Below are 15573 nucleotides of genomic sequence, written 5' to 3' on the forward strand. Positions count from 1 at the left end.
GTGTCATTTTATTTTTTTCAAGGAACATACATCCAAACAGTACAATGCCCATAAAGTCATTTGACAGTCAAACATTTGTCATCATCGTTACAAGAGAATCCCTTGTTTGGGTGTGGATTAATTTAGGTCATAGCTTTGCTACACATCAATCATTTGGCTTGCGTTACTACACCCATTTCTTGCGGTACTACAGTAGGTGTGGCATTCTTCAATGAAGCAAGACTTCTGTGGAACCAAATAACAGCAGCCCTGATAAAATTGTTTCACTGGAACAGCAAGGCTAAAGGGATTGTTCACCCATAAATGAAGATTAATCACCTTCCGCTTCAGTTGTCTGAGAGATTACTGCAACACCTTAACCCATCCTTCCATAGGCATGAGTGATCCCTTCATAGGGCTCACTATTTTTACTTAATTGCTCCTACTTGTTGCCCTAAAAAATTGTATTTATGTAGATGTAAAAGGATGTTGGATCAGAGTTGTTATTGTGGGCCACATACACAATTTCCCTCAAGATAATTAAAAGTTAACTTTAGTGTGATGTTAAAATGATACATTTGCAGAAGTTTCAATTTGATTCTGGTTTGCAAATGTGTTAAAAAAGAGTCAGAGTATTACCATCTCATACATTACATACATTCATCAAAAAAGAAAAACTACATTACCCCACTTCTGTTGTAAGACCTTTCAGTACCAGTTTACACAAGGATTAGACAGCCAAAATAGGACATATATTTCAAATAATCTTACACACCCTTGGCACACAGCAAGAAATGGTATGACATTGACATGGTCTGAAAACAGTTCTCAGAAATGGGTACAAGTGCACTACACATTAGTTGAGGGATTTATTCAGGGTGAGAAAGTAGTTGTCTCAACTGACCTCTTTATATTCAAGTTCCACCCTTCCCCACCAGCAATTCAAGCCATAACCTTGCATGCAAGTCTTGAATGTGTTTTGGCGTTAGATTATAATCTTTCCTCATTCAAAGATCCCTTTTAGAAATCATGGAATGAGCTATGTATTTTTTGGAACCTGGGACAGCCCCACATCACTTTGTCACGAGGCCATTAACAGCCAGTGATGCTTTGGTTGCATTACAGAGTACATCCTCATCCCTGCTACTTTGAAAAAAGACATGCTGACGATAATGAAAAAAGATACACATGAATAACTTTCAAGTAGGGGTGTGCCATATGACGATATTAGATCGTGAAGGATTAGAACGTGTAGACGATCTGCCAAAGTGAGGAGATCGTATGGGTCGTTCGCGCGCTCCGCAGCTCTGCAGTTTGAGTGGGGTGTCAAAACGGGATCCACCACTGTGTGCAGGTTTTGTGAGGGGTGGCGGACGGGGCGCGGCGCCGCCGGAGAGTTTCAAAACACAGCGGCGCCCAATGCCACATTCTATGAATTGCAGTTCTATACTGATGTGCCGATGCATCAGATACGTCCTCAACCTGACCGACCAATCACAGCAAACTACAGGCAGTGACGCAATTTCTTAAATTACTCCTTGTTTGTGTGTGTAGCGGGAGCCACATAAAGAGCCATGGCTGAAAGCCAGACGGAGGAGTTGGTCGCAAAGAAAAACTCCACTTCCATGATATGGAATTGGTTTGGCTTTTCCCAAATGACAAAGTGCAAACTAAGGTAATTGGCAAAGTTTGCACAGAGACGGTTCGCACGTTGGATAGCAACATGACAAATTTGTTTTATCACTTTTCGTATGTGTATGTCCTTTGCACATGTTGGCAAAACTGCTACAATTTAAATTAAAAACTGTTCAGAAAGTTTCTTTGGCCTAAATTGTTTTGTTGGGTTTTTTTTCTTTTAGGACTGTTTTGCCTACAGAAATGGTTTGGTTGCACTGACCAGAAACTAAAATTAGTCTCAAAAATCAATGTACAAAGAATCTGAATAAAATCGAGATCGTGATTTTTTTCATTGAAAAATCGTGATATGATATCTTTGCCATATCGCCCACCCCTACTTTCAAGTAATTGTTTTAAAAATCCAAATAATACTTCCTTGACAAGATCTCCAGAATTAGAAATGATGGAAGAAAATACTCAAAGTGAAACCAAATAAACAAACCCAGTCACTGTTAGAACATTAGAACACCAGAGCATCACAGTTTGTGTGGTGCAATAATCAGAGCAAGTTTTGTTTTTGTGGATTAAAGAAACTGTACAAGAGAGACAATCATTTTATCTTTTCAGCAAAGAGACGGTGAGATCAGTCCACACAGAAACTGAAGTCACAACCTTGGAATGATTCGTTACTTGATTGGTTTAAAAAAAAAAAATTTAAAAAACAATCATAGTTTTTCAAATATCTCAAAAACAATCATTATAATTCCTCTCCTCTTTCCCAAAAGTGGTTACGACTCTAGGGGCAAATAAACATGCATGATCCTGTGGCCAAGCTTGCTTAAGTAAAGCGAGTAAACGCTCTGCTTTTTTCATGGTATGAAACATTATTAGACATTTGAGGTTTTTTTTTTCATAATTAGCATGTAAATTATTGAATGCAGTGAAAACATCACTGTTACTATAACCTTGACCACCAAAATCTAAAGAGTTCTGTCCTGTAGTCCTAATGAGCATTTGTACCAAATTAGGAGAAATTTTCTGTAATCATTATTCTGCTGTCACAATCAATAAAAATTACAATGAGCAGATGGACAGACGATCCCATGAATTACTAAGATTTCGTAATTTAATTTAACCCAGTTCACTGCAGGATGGCCTCTCGACCACGCCAATATTCCAAGGTAACTTAAAATATTCAAAGTCCTAAAGTCTCAGTTTTAGGTTTTAAAATGTCTACGATAATATGAAACACTGTCTTGACAATGATGCGTCATGGAAGAAAACACTGCAAAAGTAGTGAAGTTATTCCAAGTTAACACATTTAGCTCCTGTCAAAGCACAAGAGTTTGTGTAGTGCAATAATCCAAGCAAGCACCATCACATCATGTTTAAGGCCAAACAGATTTAGTACTCTCTTTCCCAAAGGTGAGGTTAGTCCGTATTGATACTGAAATCACAAACCTGCACTAAAGTTACTGGATTGTTAAAGGAAAACCATTGATCACCTTTAAGTTTGTTGTTTTTCATGAATCGTCTGATGACAGATGGTTCCCAAGGACTTGAATCTTGGCTCCAAATCATTCAGAAACTGAAAGTCTTCCAAGCTGTTGAAAGACAGCTCATCCAGTGACTGGGATTTGCTCCCCTGTCCCTCATAGGTATACGTGTAGGGTTGGTACACAGGGTGGTCCACGTGGGTTCCATTAATCATGTGCAGTCTCTGGAAGTTAGGAGTTTAAAAAAAAAAGGATTAATGTGCCATTCTGCTAAAAACAGGACATAACAAAATAAGGTACATTTCATGTCATGTCAACTTCAAGGTCTACGGTATTTCATTTATATTGCAATGGAGCTAGAATGACATTGTTCTCCTCTGCCAAATTATCCACTTGCTGTTTAGTAGATAATGCAGATTTAAAGTTTTACAATGACTTAGATGGTCATGAATATTGACCATAAATGGGAAATTTTGATTTTAAATGAAATTTTTAAAGTGTACTTTGTGTTGGATGTGAACACATCATTAGACATTTTGTGAAATGTTGCATGTGAATGATTTACAGTAGTTATGGCAGAAACATCAGGTCACTGTGACTTTGACCTCCCTTCAAGTCCTTTAAGGCATTACTGACTTTGTGAGGTCATGGAGACTTTGACCTTCAAACACAAAACAATCTTTAAAAAAAAGAAGGACAGATAGTCGATTGTACATTGATCCTTAATTTGATTTAATCCAGTTCACTGCAGGTTGGCCTGTGTACCACCCCGAGTTTCCACAGCATCTTAAAAAGTCACAAATTCGATATTCTGAATGTAACGTCTTAAAATTTGAATGAAAACATTTCGGTTGGTCTTCTTAATATAGAAAAGTGTCACATTCCTGAACTGTGTACATCACTGGCTGATGTGAGATGAGCTCTCCTACCCTGTTGATGTGATCTTCAAGTTGATGATTTGACTTCAAACTGCTAAACTGGGACCATGTTGAGCGTCCCTGCTCACAGAGAGGAACATGTTGATTTGCAATCATCAACAATGAGGTCAAAGATGTGGATCAGAAACAATGAATTGATCAAGTAATTAGTTAACCACCAAAAATTGTTTCTAAAAAAAACTTGATTTAAGAAATCTACAGTTGGTAACTGCAGCCTGTTTTGTAGATATTTAGAGATATTAAATTAATGAACAGTACCACTTACTTGGTAGGTGCCAGCCTGGTTTGATCTCCACATCGATCCCTGAAATTACACAGGAAAAAATAGTTTCAGATTTTTTTTGCACCTTATAACAGGACACATGCCCAAAAAAAAAAAAAATCAAAGACAAAAATCATTTCATAGCTATAGCTTATGTTGATATGAGCATCTATGCCACAAATCCCATCCCGGGGGTCTTCTCTTTTGAGTATGATTGATAAATATACAAACATAGATACAGAGAGAATGTCACCTTAGTCATTCTTAACATTTTTCAGGCAAGAAATGAATCCTTTGTGGTGATTTATGTGTTTGTTTTGTATAATGTGTTAGTACTTAGATGCGATGGCACACAAATTTCTGACACATCCATGTTACATTGTTAAATGACTGAGAGGGAAATGGCAGCCAAATGTTTCCCCATGCAAGGGTGGTGTTGGCACTCGATGACAACGAATGAAGATAACTCTTTCAAGAGGTACAGATATAACCCTTAATTACCTCACCCTAACTGACTTGTCCCATCATTAAGACATGAGTAGATCTGACTGCAGTCACTTTGATTGTCATGTAGTGAATTTAATTATTATGCATGAATCAGTGTAATGTCAGTCTCTTAGCTCCATCTTGATCTTAACACATTTGCGTACGTTTCCTTATTGCATGCGTACTGTAAATGATCCCGTTGTAGAGAAATGAAGTGCAAACTCTTTACCATTTGTTTGGTTTCACAAACTGCAAATCTAACTTATTCCCACCAACGATTACTGGTGTTCATAGGGGGGCTCATTAGGGAAGACCAAGAGGTTTTATCAGTCACTCCCTCCTGAGAGTCCCCCCCCCCCCCCCCCAACAATCAGTAGCCAATAGGACATTGTCCATGAGATGTGATTGGCCAGCAGGCAGCACTTTCACTTATTTTTACCTTATATATTTTACATCTTACCCTGCTCCAGGTCTATACCGTAATGCACTCTACTGAAAGGTGAGCCTCTTTAGTAGTTCAGAAAATCCTCAAATGACCTGAAGTTAATTCACTAAATTTCTGCTTCATACAACAGACCCCTGAACAATCGAGCTCACAAATACAATGTCAGGATGCATCCGATGATCACTCATTGCTGGCTGCGCTCCATTGCTTAGCAGTTTTTCTCCTTCACTTTGCCTTCTCATTGCAGTCATGTTCCCATTCATCTGTCAGGGACATTAAGGTTAAACCAGGATAGAAGTGTGGAGTACAAGACTTGCATTTTCATGATCAATTTTGCATGGTATTTGCACATTCCAAAAAACCACTCTTTATTAACTAATTAATTGATTAAATAATGTCTTGTAATCTTCATGAAATTTGGATGGAATTTCAAACAAATAAAGGGGGCATATAATTAATTAAATTACCGTAAATTGTCCCAGACTGTTGTAGGAATCCATTTTCTGGGTCACTGCTGGGGCTGTCTGACACATCTAATCAAGCAGAAGGAATTATCAAACCCATCACGCATAAGGCAGAAACAGATGTATTGTGTTTTTGTCAATGACGTTTCAGAAAGTAGGCTACTCCAATACATGCTTGAAAGGATGTAGCTGCAAGATCACATTCTGGATAAAACCAACTCCTGCCATTCATGTCTCTGCTGGAGTAACCCCCAGCTTCATGTATGGTTCTGTAGTTAACTGCATCGAATGTTATTCGGCACTGGAGGCAATCCAAGAGGTTTTTCCTTGAAATATGTAATGCCTTTGTTGAACATCTGAAACTAATGCCATAAACTACTTGTCTAAACATGCATCTCAACCACCAGAGAGATTAAGTGTTTAGATTATAGCTGTCACACTGATACCTTCCATCTCACACCCACATATTTTTCACACACTGACACAAACAGCAAATATTGGTGTCAAAAATTAACCGCAAAGGGGGACTGAGGAGAGTCGGAGAGAGAGAAAAACTACCTTCATGAAGCCTAGTTTTACGCCATCAACGTCTACACCCACTTTAGGTAGGAGAAAAGGATGAGTCTGGCAGAGGAGGAAAATAAAGGAAATAATGACTTAACTGGTTTATAGATTAAAAAACAATCCTGTCTTAATCTCTTTAATTAGCATTTTCATTTTCAACAAACAAACCTTGCATTCCGAGCTTCCTCCTTCTTGGTTGTAGCAGGTTAAGGTCTGAATGCCCTCATCTTGCTGTGCGGGCATGAACTTGATCTGCTTTCTCCCACACTCGCATACCAAGAGGATTAACAGTACTGCACACACATAAAATAATCAGAGAGTATGCATTTTGTGTTGTGGATTCAAATAAACTATGCTGGCTGTTTGACAAGGACTTTGAAGCATACATTGTGTGACAAAAACTTTTTTATGTAATTTTAAAGGAAAAATATGATATTCTAGGGTTTAAATTAATGCAGAGAATTGCTCATTTAAAAAAGTCTCAAGTCAGCCCTTGAACTCTTGCCATGCAGACTTAATAAATCAGTTCATCATTGTTACATTGATTAAATGACTAATCTACCTTGGGTGCACCTTCCAGAGTCTTTCACAGTTTTGATTTCATCAGAGTATTGCACTGCATATTTGAAACTGATTGAATTACTCAACACTCACATAAAAAAAGGAGTAATGCTGCAATGATCAGTCCGATGGAAGCTGCCCCCATACTGGCCAAGAGAGGGTGTTTACTACGACACACGTCTCTTCCTTCACAGTCACACACCATCACTTTGGCAGTAGCACGTCCTATTGTGCCCTGTTGGTCCTGAATCAACAAGGGCACTGAATAGTTGCCATAAGCAAGTGTCTTCAGACTAACCAGCCCAGCCTCTTCACCTGATGAATGATGAAAAGCAAAGTGTGTAGTGGGTTTTTGATTAGAACAAGAATGCTAGGGTTACAGCTATGTTCTTACCAGTTGCAGGATCCAGTTTCCATCTCTGTTTCAGAGTTACATCATCATCATTCCCCAGCGAAAAGATGAAGGGCCCACTGTATGGATGAGCATCTGAGTCTTTTGCAGGCACCATGACTCTGTTAACCTTGTTTCCACACATAATGATGTTGTTGTTGACCAGCTCTGGCACGTTGTCATTGATATCTTGAAGCTCAACCAGTATTGTGCCTGTACCTGTGGCTGGAGGCTCACCTTAGCATGGCAAAGGAAAAACATTTTTTTCTTCAGTGACCATTCAGAGACCATATCATGTGACTTGTACTTTAGCTTGCAGTGCTTTCATACCATTGTCTATTGCCCCGATCACGATTTTGTAAATGTTCTCATGAACAGAGGGAGACTCTCTGTCCATTTTCTTTATAGTTGTGACTTCTCCTGTTTTTTCATCAATTGTCACCAAATCATGTGGATCTTCTAAGATCGTGTATCTGATCAAAAAGGAAAAATTTGAGAAAAGAAAGAAACGATGTATAAGGTCACTAGAAATATGGCATTGCTGTTGAATGACTCTGCGGCAGGTTCCTGTCATAGTGAGCAACATAACAACAGAAAGGAAAACATTTTTCTGTTTTGTGTTAGTTTTTGCCAGATTTTTTTTCAAAATTTCAATTGGACTGCTATTGTATCATTAATAATACAAATATTAGTAGTAGTCAAGTTGGCCATACTCATTAATTTTTATGATGAATGAGTCAACCGTATTTTTGTAGCCCACCTTTAAGACATCCATATTCCAAAGTCATGTATCATACTGTCACAACCTTTTTACTTATGATACGAGTAGAATATGCACCATAAATCCCAGCTTTAACAGTCCAAAACAATGGATTATGTCAAGTATACCTGATTTTGGATATGTCAGAGTCATCATCATAAACCTTTGGAATGAGCAGCATCTTTCCTGGTTTTTCTTCTTCCTTTATATACAGTTTCATTACATCCTTTTCAAAGTGAGGGGGGTCATTGACATCAATCACTTTGATTGTGACATTGACTGAATCAAAAGGGGGTACGTTGCTTTCACAAACAAATAAAGGCTCCTCATTCTTTACCCCAATGTGCAGGGTATTAAAAGTGGTCCTCTCAAAATCCTTGCCCTGGAAGACAAACGGGAGGTCCTAGTCCATACTTATCTTATGATAAATGACAAAACTTTTTGATGTGGCAAGAAATACCTTTATGACTTTTAGTATCCCTTCATTAGTCTCAGGGTCAGTTTCAATCTCATAGTTGTTTTCCTCATTCCCTGTAATGATGAAGTATTCAGCACGCCAGGCAGGGGTTTTAGGAGTGTCTTTGTCTTCTACTGCAAGTCTCAGCACATTTTCACTGGTGATCATTTCTAACAGCTCACCTTGATACTGAACAGGCAGAACATTTTCATCTTTAACATCATGCATGATGATTAAAAACAATTTTGAAAATAATAGTAATAAAATAGATGGGGATGATGAAAATCCTTGCCGTCCTCTCTTTGAATGTTGGTAGATGAGTGTTAGTGTCAATGATATTCAGAGTTGCAACAGCAGTGGAGGTCAGGGATGGTTTTCCATGATCTTTGGCATGGAGAATAATTTCATACTTCTTTACTTTCTGAAATATGTATGAAAACTCTTTTAAATATATTGACAAAAGACAGCGTAAATCAGCATGCAACTATTTTTTTAATGTAAGCACAGTAAATCATTGATACTCACATCATAGTCAAAACATCCTTTAAGGGTCAGTTGTGCCACATTGTTATTGATCTGATTGACATCAATCTTGGGAACTTGTGGGGACTGTGAAAACACACTAAGGGTGATTGTAGAGTTCTGTGAGTTCTCTTTATCTTGGTCTTTGACCTGTATCCGAAGCGGCAAGTACCCTTCAAGATGAGGAACAATATTACATAAGATTTAGTGTAGCAAAGTAAAGAACAGTAGTATGCAACCCTCAAGTCAGTTGGACAGTTGCAGTATAATGTTTTCAGCTGAGAGAATGAGCGTAATAGCTATGAGCATTCTTACCTTCTTGTGAGTTTTCCTTCACATCAGCTTCCATTTGTGGTTGGAGAAATGTAGGTGCGTTATCATTGATGTCGTGTATTTCTACATCGAATGCTAATTCCCTATCTATTTCTTTGCCAGTCATTTTGTCCAAGACATCAAACTTAATCTGAGGACAAAAATTTCAAGTAAGATACTTCTAATGGTTATAAGTCAATAAAAATGTATTTTGGAATCAAACAATCAGCTTACATGGAAGAAGGCCCACTCCTCTCTGTCTATGGGTTTGTTTGCAAAAACCACCCCGCTTTCCTTATCGATGGAGAACACTCCCAGTGGCTCCTCATTAACGCCCATTCCACGTATACGGTACATGTGATTAGCCTGGATGCCGTTTGTCTTGGTATTAAACATCTAGCATCAAGACACATACAGTTAAGCTGTTAATTGCTACATGTTTGACTTGACTAAGACCTTAAACTGTATACAGTAGATGGGCAATTCACAAAAGAGTGTCTTCACCTTTGAAATTTCTTTGGGGTATGGCCCAGGGTCTTCTTCAACAATCTCAATGGTAGACAAAACCCACCTTCTTTTCGAACGTAACAAAAGCTCCTGTGGAAGCCAGAATGGATATTTAAATATGCTATTGTTTTGCATTCAATATTATTGCATGCAATACAGTTTAAAAGATGAACTATCTACCCGCTTGGCACGCCTGCTGACACTGTGACTGCGGTCATGAGATTCCAGCGCTGCTGATACTGAAACCTAGAACAGGGCAGTAGAACTTAACTGACAGATGCCTTCCATGACATTTTATTGACAACATGAGTAAATTAAACTGTCTAAATACTTAAGACATAAAAAAGAAGAAAAAAGGGGCTCTCAAATACATCTCCCACTCCTCACAAATTGCACTGTGGGACATGCATTCAGGGAGAATCTATTTTTTATTGCTGTAGATTTGTCAGGGTTCCAGCACTCAACAGTGTGAACGTAGAGAAATGCAAGTGATTCAATTTTCACCCATTCAGCACTATCACATCTGAATGAGGATGACAATGACAATGACAATGACAATGTACGGACACAAACATGGTGGGGTGGTTTCTATAAGGAATATTTACCAGTTGTTGATCAATACAGGTTCAAATCATGATATTTTAATGGAGGTATGTAAATTCTATATATTGTAAAAATATTAATTTATGTTTGCTTTGCAAGATCATAAAAGGAAAATTCCTCCATCTAAAAATGTTTCATTCTTTGCAGAATTAATCTCTAAACTCCCAACACATGTCCAACCTTTCCAAGCACCTGCCCTCCATTCACATTTTTTCAAAATATGCTGTTGGTGGATTTATGCTCAGGGCAGGCACGGTGGTGCAGTGGTTAGCACTGTTGCCTCACAGCAAGAAGGTTCCCGGTTTGAGCCACGGCTCGAGCATGGGGTCTTTCTGTGTAAAGTTTGCATGTTCTCACTGTACCTGTGTGGGTTCTCTCCGAGTACTCCGCCTTTCTTCCCACAGTCCAAAGACATGCAAATGGGAGCTAAGTTAATCAGATACTCTAAATTGACCGTAGGTGTGGCTGTGAGTGTGAATGGTTGTCTGTCTCTATGTGTTGGCCATGCGATGGACTGGTGACCCCACCTCATGCCCGAAGGGTATTCTAGGATAGGTTTCAGCCCTGTCAGATCACCGGCAGAAACATTGCTTCCTCCACAGTATATGTACACTCATACAAGATGTGGCCACAAAGATCAAACTGATGTTTAAAATCAGTTGTTATTGTGAGTGTGTAATTTAACTGTTTTCTAGATGTACAACTGTATTCACTGAAACTATTCATTTATGACCCGAACCATATCAGAGCAAATTACACTCTAGAAAAAATACTTAGAAAACAAAATAAATTCTGTTGTCCCTCATTTAAGTTGTCCAAGCATGATTTTTTTTAATGTAAAAAGACCTACTTTGCAACATAACAGCTAAAGGTATTAAGTCTACATCTAGATTATAACTTTATCTCATTCATTACACTGTGCCTGTTGGGCATGATGGCAATGTAAATTAATTTTTTCCAATGAGTTATGTAACAATATAATGAAACCTTACAGATGACTAATTTCATGTTTATCGTTGACAAAATTAATGCGGTTATAATTCAGAATTTTATACTTACCAGCAGAAGAAGGGAAATTGTCCTCATCTTGATCTGCTTGCTGCTTTGTGTCCTCACTGAAAGTGTCAGAGGCAGCTTGTCTCACAGAGGACAGCCCACAAAGCCTGCTGGCAGTAGGTTTGTTGACTTTGTGGTGATCAAAAGGGTTTCTGTTTATTAGTATACTTGCATTTGACATTTATTAAAGTTGATGTTCGGTACATAATGTTTGTGTATTAGACAAGTTGGAACTATACTTTATATCTACTTGGCAATATATTTGCTTCTTTCTTCTTTAGAGGTAAGTGGAACATTCCTGTAACTTTGTGTGTGTGCTTAGAGACAATGCTTGGCTCAGACCTCCACCCCTCTAGCTTTTACTGAAGTTACCGTATGTGATTTACAGTATCCCGTTCAAATGCTGCTCAAATTCATAAACCCTGCAAATATTAGGTGCACATAAGGAAACCCACTGGTATATTAAAATGTACTTTCAACAAGATTAACCAGTTTAGCAAGTCTCAGACACTCTGCACTCTTCTTTTTTCCCTATACCTATTATTACCATAAACTATGAGAAGCTGGAATGTCTTTATTTTCCTCCACCACTGTGTCATTGACTTTTCTCTTAAAACTGACAACCAGAGGATATAATTAAACGCAACACACCTCTCATCTAATCCTACAAAGCAATGGTAAAATCACATCTGCTTTGCTGTAGGCATGCAACATTTAATAGGCAGATATTACAGCTCGTGTCTGTAAAAAGGATGCTACTCAGGATCAGAAGATGAAGCTCTACTGGTCTCAACCAGCATAGGGAAACACTGACTTGGACATCATAGTCTACCCTTGGTGATGACACTTTTGTCATTTTGGGTTGCAGCTGAAGACCGCTTGAGTAGAGGCTCAAGACCACCTGTTGATGTTGGGTGTTCAGTTGGAATGAAGTTCTCGACCTCTACAGCTTTGGATGCTAATCATTAGCTGGTTAAACAGCTAGCTAATAACTAACATGCCCAAAGATGTGTGCAAAAAGTCAAGTTTTATTGTGGGTGAGGAGGGCCCTCAAATATGTTGACAATGAAAATCATCAACTTTGTTTCCAGGTCATTTTTAAAGAAACAGTTTGTCATAATACATTGTCGTATAGTATTAAAGCAAACTGAATCTTCACCCACCTCTTTTATAAAATTTTATATTATTTTCAGATTTTGACTACTTAAAACAGTAAGGTATTCTTTTGTTGTGTGTCTTAGTTTGAGATTTTGGTGATAGCTCCTGTATTTATAGTCTGCCTTTTTCCTCCTGTTCCTTTGGGGATCTAAAGCAGATTTTGCTGTCTATTCAGTACAAGTTTTCCCATTCTTCTGATGATGAGTTGACATTTTACACCACCTTATAAGAGGGGATTTGGGGGAGTAGTCGAGGACAAGCTGTCTGAGATTTAAGATGCTGGTGCCATGGATACTGAAGGGTTTTAAATTCAGTGCGAGGATATATTAGTTACATGGTGCTTCTTCAAATGTCACGCAACCTTGGAATATTATTTTCATGTACTCAAGCTTATATGGGCTCACAGCAGTATTAGCTATACAAGGCATGAAAGTGTATATCTGCATCAGTGTAGCAGTAAAATCTCTAGGCGAGTGGCAAACATCTGTGTTTGGAAGTGTCATAGAGAGGTTTCAAGGAGAACAGTGCTGATATGGTGACAGAACAATTTATTACAATTTTGTTTTTTTTTGTTTTTTAAATATTATTGTTAAAACCACAGTCTCAAACAGAAAAAAATGACATCTTCACTTGGGCTACAGCGTGCACATCTGACCTAATGGACTAAGGATTAGGAACTAGTTTTTGATGATGCAGTAGCACATATGAAAAACACAGAGAGCAGTTGTATAAAATGCTTCATGTTATTTTTAGCTGCGTAGACTATGGTACCCTCAGGAGGTTCCCCAAATCACTGGGATGTTTAAATAGTTCTTTAAATCTGTGCCAAACAGGATGGAAATATCAAGTTGATCACAGTTGAACTGGAGTCATTGGTGTGTGATTAGGAGACAGTGAAAGCTCTTTGCTACAGTAAAAATCAAGAGAAACTCTCAAATGGGGGTACATTTACTTCAAGGGAATGTTCTGATAACCCACAGTGGATATTCAGTTTTTCTGTGAGGCTCATTTTTGACATCTGCTAAAACAAAAATAGGCAGAAAAAAGAAAATAAATGATGCCTGACGATGTTCCTTGCTGAAGCACAAGCAAAGGTTCTAAACTGCATTCTAAGTGAAAAGGGTGCTGTTCAATGCAACTAAAATCTTCAGTGTGAAATACATCGAGTGATGGAAATGAAATGTAGTATTTGGAGGGTTTTTTTTTCAGTTACAAGGTAGTTTAGAAATCATACCTCTTGGCCACAGAGGGCTATCTGCTGATGAAACTGAGGTCTTTTTAAATGTAGGGGGCACTCCTGAAAACCTTCAGTTACCACTTTTATACAGTTATTCTGCAATATTGCAGTAAAACTACCCACTCTGTTGTAACACATTGCTTCTTTATGCAGAGCCAGACAACACTGCTTCAATTTCCCCCCAGGATTTTTTCAGCGCTCCAGAATTCTTTCACAGAGCAGATATGTAGACTCAACAGCTTGCTATTTTAAGTTGGCTTTTTTGCTTAATCCAAACCGTGGAGGGAAGTTCGGCTCTTTTCAGAGAGCTGGCTCTTTTGGCTCAGCTCCCAAAGAAGAGCCGGCACTTCCAACTCCCGAACGGCTTTTAATTTAGGCTCTTTTGTAATGTAGCCCTATATTTTATCTTAACTTTGCAAAAAAGTATGGTTTGTGTGTTAAAAAACATTTTGCATTCAGTGTTTTCATGAGAAGCCTTATAATTGCCTAATTTTGTGCATTTAATCTGTTACAAAACTTAGTTATCTGTTACTTTTGTTTGATATTTTAATCAAACTTTTTCCATCGTCCATCGTTGTCTTCCGCTTATTCCTTGCTAGTAAGGGTCGCGGGGGGGCTGGAGCCTATCCCAGCATCTACGGGCGAGAGGCGGGGTTCACCCTGGACAGGTCGCCAGTCCCAAACTTTTTTATTGCTCAAATAAACAAAAAACTGCAAACAAATCCACAGAAAAGAACCAGAACCAAACTCAAGCAAACAGTATTAATGTCCTCAGTGCAGGTTGGCATTCAGAAAAGTCAGATGCCTTAGCTTGGATGAGCTGCTCTGATTTCTTCTCTCTGTATCTGCCCTCTTTTTTAGGAAGATTCTCTCGGAAGGAACAGATGTTGCCACAACACACAGTCTCCCTTCCATCTTCTTCACCAGTCGTGGAAAGACTGAGGCCTTGATCTGCCACCAGCTCAGTGGGTCTTCTGCTCATTGGCTGAGCTGCTCCTCAAGATAAGATCTTACCTCCATTACAGCATGAGCTGTAGAATTTCTCCCTGCAGCATCTCTTGTAGCCCTTTCATCAAAAAGCCTCCAAACAACAAAGGTTTGAGGCTCTTCCTCCACATGGCCCGCTAATGGGGGAGCTGGCTGGCTGCTGGAGGTGCATTTTGCTGCCGCTGCACAAATTCTCTGAAGCTTAGTGTTATCGAAACAAATATAGTTCAAATTGGGACAAAATATTTCCAAGTGTCAAGCCATCCACTGAATCAAAACTCTGCTGTCTTTTGCATAGTGGTTAGTAATGTGTGGGTGTGTTTTTGTGGCATTTATAGTACAGATTTTTTTTCAAACCCAAAGACTTCATTGCATCAGAACAAACTGAATTGTCATCAGATGGTAAGTTACAAACAAAGTTGTACAACTAGAAAGTTGAGAGGTGTTTTGCATGACAAAAACATGGTGTGAAACTCCATTTAAATCACGTGGTGGGAAGGGACATGCCGTTAGAGCACAAGCTTAGGCTATAAAAACCCTATCTCGAATGAGCTTCTCACCATTACCTGTACGGTTTAGAGTTCCATGTATTTTTTTCCATATTACTATGTTTTAATTGTTAGATTACAGTTTAGAGGCAGGTGCACACTTTCCTGTGAAGAGAAAACATTTTTGGAGTAAAAGAGTAAACAAAAGCCGATTGGAGAATTTCAGGCAAACATAAGTGATTTTTATTTAGTTCAGCAAAATTTCCAAATGGGAAAAACATAT

General features: G+C 38.5%; 1 protein-coding gene across 1 annotated transcript; it reads right to left on the reverse strand.

The window, feature by feature from the left end:
* Positions 1-52: 52 nt before the first annotated feature.
* Positions 53-11458, reverse strand: cdh26.1 (cadherin 26, tandem duplicate 1). Its single transcript, XM_086212621.1, is given in 19 exon segments — positions 53-3316; positions 4022-4090; positions 4296-4334; positions 5376-5486; positions 5691-5756; positions 6246-6311; positions 6420-6544; positions 6906-7127; positions 7207-7440; positions 7534-7676; positions 8092-8345; positions 8424-8637; positions 8639-8841; positions 8946-9115; positions 9258-9405; positions 9489-9650; positions 9759-9851; positions 9942-10007; positions 11424-11458. Coding segments are annotated over 19 exon segments (2625 nt in total). The 5' UTR covers positions 11451-11458; the 3' UTR covers positions 53-3103.
* Between the last annotated feature and the right edge of the window lie 4115 nt (positions 11459-15573).

This window comes from Aulostomus chinensis, chromosome 9, assembly GCF_037954235.1.
Source record: "Aulostomus chinensis isolate RoL2024-O1b breed Wild chromosome 9, RoL_Achi_v1.0, whole genome shotgun sequence".
Taxonomy (NCBI): Eukaryota; Metazoa; Chordata; class Actinopteri; order Syngnathiformes; family Aulostomidae; genus Aulostomus; species Aulostomus chinensis.